The following is a 5,848-nucleotide window of genomic DNA, read 5'->3' as shown; positions in this document are numbered from 1 at the left end:
TGTTGCCTTTGTGTTTTTCTTTTCAGGCTAAATTTAATACAGTAATTTGATGCGGTTTTCTCAGATTTAATGCTGGAGGAGCTAAGAAGTAACCTGCTTAAGTAAAAGTGGCAACACTACAAACTAAAACTGCAAGTTACTGCTTTTAAATTCCTATATAAGTGAAAGTACACAAAGTGTTCAGAGCTACATGTTACAGCATCTTATTACATGATAAGGTGATTAACACTGGTGCATCAATGCACATGTAAAATTGTACTGCACCCTGTGGTGCTTTCCAGTGGCATTGCTTTATGATGACGAGTGTTCCCGTTATTTCCACCCTATTCTCATCAGTGAGGATTGGTTAAACACACCTCTTTGTATAATGGAATACAATTCAACAGCAGCACAACATACATTCTCCAAAATGACAAAACAGTTGATAAGGTTCATGAAAGTAGGAATTATTGCAGGACTGTGTTTATTATATTATATTATATTATATACTGTATATACTGAGTTTTCAGGAGGAACCAATGGGCTTGGGGGCTGACAAACGGGGGAGTAAGAAAGTGCTGATACAGTGTATAAACATATTCTTAACTTTCATCCTTTTCATGTTTTTGTTGACAATAAGAAAATTCCAGCCCCATGAGAAAGAATTAACCAACAGTGTGAACAGTGACTGTAGCTTTTATTTTGTAGTGTGATGCATGCAACAAGCGCAGTGAGTAGTGTCAGCTCCTGTGATATCTAAGCACAGTTTTTGAAAGAAAGCTCCCAGCTAAAAGCTTAAGTTCACATTCACTGATCCTTGGGAGTCGATTGGATACAAACCAGCTTTAGCACAATAAGTGGTGATTACTGTTAGGGAGAAAACGTTATCATCGATGGGTGAGGTTTTCAGAGAAGGAAAGACCACTGGAGCCCTAGATGTCTTATGCTGAAGATGTTTATTGAGCTTGGCCAAGGAGAACGGAGGAATCATCTGCAAGCAAATGTGCATGATGTCACATTCTGAAGAGTCCTTGATAGTTGATCTGAATGCATAAATCAAGTTCACTTGTTTATGGTTAACGAACCAATAGAATGTTCACACATCCCTCTCTTCCCACTTCTGTTAGATATTATACCAAATATGAAGAGTAGATTATCTATGGCATTCTTTAGAGCTACTTAAAGGAAAGACACAGAGACTCTCGTCAGAATTGTATAATGTTTCCTCCATTCATGGGAAACAAATAGAAATGTAAAGACCAAATAAAATACCATTGAAGAAAGCTGAACTGGTGGATATTTAACTCAAGGTCCCCTCACTAGTGAGGAAAAAAGCTGGTAAGAAGACCTTGAGTGAAAAAAAAAAAAAAAAAAAGAAGCTTCTCCTGAGTGAACAGTGGAGTTACAGTGTCCTGAATGCTGAAATGATACAAGTCAAATGTTTGGTTCAAAGTGAAAGTTTAACCAATACACTTCAAACAACGCATCTGATCCTTAATGCTATGAATAATAAAGTGCATCACTCTTTTTTATTGGCACAGATATTTGTGGCTGCAGCCGTCGAGGTAGCGATGGGTAAGTGAAACTGATGGATGACAGGTCCACTCCTTCAGAGTATCATGTTTGTCTGCAGTAAAGAGGAGAGGGAGAGAAGAACGGACAAGATTAATGAACTGCACAAAAGGAATAACTGTTGCGTTGTTGCTTCTCTACACATCGTGTATGTGCAGATCTAAAAATAGTGAAGAGGGTGGGGTGAGCAGAGGTAATTATAGTCATTGTGGACAAACTCTCCTGCTAAGATTTCTCCTTCAGGAGTTTCATTTTCCCTCCCTCTTTCTGTCTGACTGCATCAGGTGATTGTTGTGCGACAGCTGATACGTGACTTCTCATTTGGTAACCTTTTGTCAGAGCCGAGAGGTTACCTTTCACTGACTGACGATACTGTCCAGCACAGACACTGTCACACAAACCAGCCCCCTTGTAACTTTTTCTCACGGATTTCTTTTTACTGCAGCAGGGTTCTTTGTTTTATAGAGTTTGGTATAAACAAAATTATCAGACATTCCTAGAAAGAATCACAGAGGAGACACAGCTTCAAGAGACATATTTCAGTATTCATGGTGTAGATGTGAGCGTGCGTGCGTGTGTGTTCACACCTGCATGTGATCAGAGCATAGTGACACATTTCAGAGAGCTACGAACGCTGCTCTTGGCCTGGGAGGTGATCACAGTCTGGGCCTGGAGGCAGTACTTTGCCTTGTGGCCCAGCTCCTTCAGAGTCAGCTTGTTAGAGCAGCAGTCCATCTTAAACACTTCCTGCAGAGGAGACAGTGAGTTACACCCTCAGAAAATGTTCTGTTGCACATTTGAACATGTGAAATCGTCTTTACATAACATATTGTGGCAAATTGAGCCTTATAGGAGAAATGAAAGAATTGTGTGTTGTTGTTTTTGTTCTTCTTCTGTTCTTCCTCTTCCGTCCCTCCCCGTCTTCTTCTTCTTCTTCTTCCTCTTCTGTTTCGTAATAGTAATAGTTGTAGTTCAAATGTAGTTTCTAGTCTGCACATTGTGTGTGTTACATTTTATTTGTTCCAGGCTCCAGGGGGAAAAAAAATCTATGTATGTAATAGAGATGATGATTCTTCAAATGGTAAAAACCACCACAAATTAATCATTAGTAATTTTAATTTTATGATTGTTTAATGGTTTAAACATAAATCATAAATCATATTATTATTTGTAAAAACACCACTTATTCTCTCCACTTCTTGTTCTCATATTTAATAACCTAAATCACTCATGTGACTCACGTTTTTCCTTTCTGACTTTTTTGACTTTTTTTTTTTTACATCGGGTTAAATTGGTTACATTCTGACATCATATAGCGTAAACGGCTAATCAATTAATCAAAAACAAAATAGTGTGTGTGTGTACCTCTTCTCCACTGGTGTGTATGAGGAAGATCTTGTAGTGCAGTTTGCTGTGCATCTTCCGGACCAGCGGGTGGGGGCCTTTCACACGGACCACAACCTTTTGCTCTGTGACATTCAGTCTCAGTGCAGGTGGGCTGATTTGGGCTGCAGATGGAAGGATCTTGTTAGTTTTTTTTATGCTATGATGAAACACAAAATTAAAGAGTGACAAAGTACAACAAAAAAAAAGAGACAGGAAGGAGAGGTCATGTTTGTTTTTCATTTAAAGGAGGGAATTTGGTGACTTCATTATTTTTTAACAGATTTCTTAAAATCTTTTTTTGTCTTTTCTTTTGTAATCAAGTGCCTGTACTGCAAAAAAAAAAAAAACAAACTAGCTATTCTTATCTGAAACCTGATATCTTGTGTTTATTGTCCCTAGAACATGCAAACAAGGAGGAGGAGGAAAAGGGGGAAGGAGGAAGAGGAAGAGGACGTGTGTAAACACTCACTGTCCCAACGTGGGCTGAATCTGGGGGAAAGGGCCCAAGCTGATTTACTGGAGGGAAGAGAGGAAGCGTGCACTCTGGCGTAGTACCACTCTCTGAGATCAGAGGTCACGTCACTTAGGTCACACTCTTGCTTCTTGATCCCCTGACAGCCGTCCACATCCACCCACTGAGGCTCCCCGTAACTGAGGAGACGAGGGACGGACACAAAGACAGAGAGGAGGCGTTTTAAATCAGGACATCATCTTTATGTCACAATTTTGTTTATGTGTGTGTGTAATGCCTCACATCTTCCACTGGACGTAGTACCGCAGTGAGGTATTGTTGGTGGGTGGAGTCCAGTGCAGAATGTTTTTATAGTCCATGGAGTCAAACCTTACCTGGGCAGGTGGAGTGAGCATCGCCAGCACTGAGGAAGTTATTGATTTTGTACTTTAGTGGTTCATGAGGAGATAAAAGCATCAATTAAATTCATAAGAAATGAAAGAAAAGTAATAATAGTGTTCATTATACAGCAGAATAACAACAGCATAGTAATGGTCAATCTCAGCTTCTATATGGGCTCTGACATTATATTTAAAAATAAATATGAAATAAATATAAAATAAATCTGTTTTACTGTTTTGGCCTCATTAATTCAACTAAAGTTTCTTTGGTGTATCATATTTTGCCTCTAGGATCAGTGAAGGTCAACTCATAACCAGAACTTTTTGTCCTTAGAAAAACTCATGAATGTGCACCACTGCACCTGAAAACACACGGCTACTTTTTTCAAACCTGCCATGGAAGTTTGTTCCTTGAAATCTCAGAGCACATACACTCTCATATTACGCTCTTTATTTTGATTCCTGACCACATGTCATTTTCTTGGCCTTAAGTGAGTAACATTTCTACTCTGTTCTTAGCAAATGTATTAACTGTTTTGTTGGTGACTGCCATTCGTACTTATGTCTTGAAATAATTTAAGAGACAAAGAAATGTCAATTTTACACTCGGCAAACAATATTTAGTTTTATTATATATTGATGTTAAGACTGGTTTGTTTTTATTGTATTGTACCCTGAAATTAAATGTAATATATCATGACACAATGCTTAAGTAAATAACGCAAGCTGTTCAGATAAGGCAGAATCTAGTATTTGTAAGATCTGGTATTAATTGTTTTGATTTAGCACCCATACATCTCTCAATGTCCTGTCAGCTCAATGTCGATGTTTTAAACTCATCACAGGGATTTTCAAAACATGATCTGAAAATAAACTTGAGGATTTAGAGTGATCCGTCAGACAATAATAACACTAATCCATCTGTCTTAAAACACAAATACAAATATATCAAAGCTTACCTTGTGCTGTGACACAGATGGCCAGTTTTCCCAGGAGCACGGCTCCAAGCAGCAGAGGGGTCATGGCGTTGATGCTGTTGGTGGACGAGAGTCAAACGCACACACGCAGAGCCACACTGGACTGATGCTGGAAGCAACAGTGCTGCCTTTAACATGTTTTCGACTTCCTCTTTTTGATTCCATGATGCATGGGACCAATTTATGACATCTTTGTCACTGAGGGAACGTTACATGACTTGACACTCTTTTTCTTTACAGAAGTATACTTTGTGCAGCTTACATGTGACAGGTTTCATTACAAAACACACGTGGATCATTTTACCTTTGTCTATGTACAACTTCAGACTCGGGACCAGGTTGGCGTCAAATGTCAAACACCTGATGACGCATTCACTGACTGAACAGTAACAATGAAGACTCGACCTGCTTGGATCAGTTTCAACTTTTTCTGGCAGAAAAGTCTTTAGAAGTCTTGGAAATGACTGAGTCTTTATTCATAGTAGCTTCTGGCAGGTGTCATGGTGTAAATACATTACAGGCTGTGAGTCAAAAATGTGACTATTCATTGTCCAACAAAGTGATTTTTTGAAAGTTTTTCAGTCATCCCCCCCTTTGAAAGCTGAGAGAAATGCAATCCCACCCCTCTCATCAACACATTAACTAAATAAATTTTTATGAACTATTACTATCTAGTTCAAAAGTCAAGTTTAATTCCACTAATATAACATTATCTAGAGCACAAACTGCATTTTTTCTTTTCATGCATGTTTCTAATGCGTTTCTGTGTTGGAATTGGAAAAAAGACTTTATTTAAACACACAAAAAACACAAAGCTAACCTGAAACCAAAATCATTTAATTCATCCTTAATTTGGATTTGACTGATGTGTTTGCTTCAGGAACATCACCTGTTTTTCATTTCTGAACACACAGGCCACAGTCAGTATGAATATCCCCGTTTTCACAGCAGACAGTTTGACTTTGGTCATAGCAGAAAAAGTGCATGTGTTACTAATAACATTAATGATGGCTCCATTCTATTCAAGTGTCCTGGTGAGGCATGACAGTCTGACAGTGAACAAGTATGCATATGCATTATGG

At 38.6% G+C, this 5,848-nt stretch overlaps 1 protein-coding gene across 2 annotated transcripts; it reads right to left on the bottom strand.

Moving 5' to 3' along the window:
* Positions 1 to 659: 659 nt before the first annotated feature.
* Positions 660 to 5,160, bottom strand: il22ra2 (interleukin 22 receptor, alpha 2). 2 transcript variants are annotated; one of them, XM_023418047.2, is made up of 6 exons: positions 4,749 to 5,160; positions 3,692 to 3,835; positions 3,407 to 3,588; positions 2,917 to 3,059; positions 2,139 to 2,298; positions 660 to 1,606 (listed from the first exon to the last, which is right to left on the bottom strand). In XM_023418047.2, exons 1-5 carry the CDS (start codon positions 4,901 to 4,903, stop codon positions 2,149 to 2,151), a joined length of 774 nt encoding a protein of 257 aa, XP_023273815.1. In that variant the 5' UTR covers positions 4,904 to 5,160; the 3' UTR covers positions 660 to 1,606; positions 2,139 to 2,148. The 2 variants fall into 2 exon arrangements, with proteins under 2 accessions (XP_023273815.1, XP_023273817.1); XM_023418049.2 differs by having other exon boundaries at positions 3,692 to 3,812; positions 4,749 to 4,878.
* Between the last annotated feature and the right edge of the window lie 688 nt (positions 5,161 to 5,848).

This window comes from Seriola lalandi, unplaced genomic scaffold (genome assembly GCF_002814215.2).
Source record: "Seriola lalandi dorsalis isolate HSWRI2012SDOR001 ecotype SW California unplaced genomic scaffold, Sedor1 jcf7180002054580, whole genome shotgun sequence".
NCBI lineage: Eukaryota > Metazoa > Chordata > Actinopteri > Carangiformes > Carangidae > Seriola > Seriola lalandi.
Note: the sequence above shows the minus strand (reverse complement) of the source record. Positions and strands in the feature narration are given on the sequence as shown.

Bases quoted from the DNA above. Each gene is read 5' to 3' on its own strand.
- il22ra2 (XM_023418047.2), bottom strand. From the start codon at position 4,903: ATGTTAAAGGCAGCACTGTTGCTTCCAGCATCAGTCCAGTGTGGCTCT. The intron at 3,589-3,691 runs GTGAGGCATTAC...TCGTCTCCTCAG, and splicing joins TACTACGTCCAGTGGAAGAT to TTACGGGGAGCCTCAGTGGG. The intron at 3,060-3,406 runs GTGAGTGTTTAC...TTCCATCTGCAG, and splicing joins ATTCAGCCCACGTTGGGACA to CCCAAATCAGCCCACCTGCA.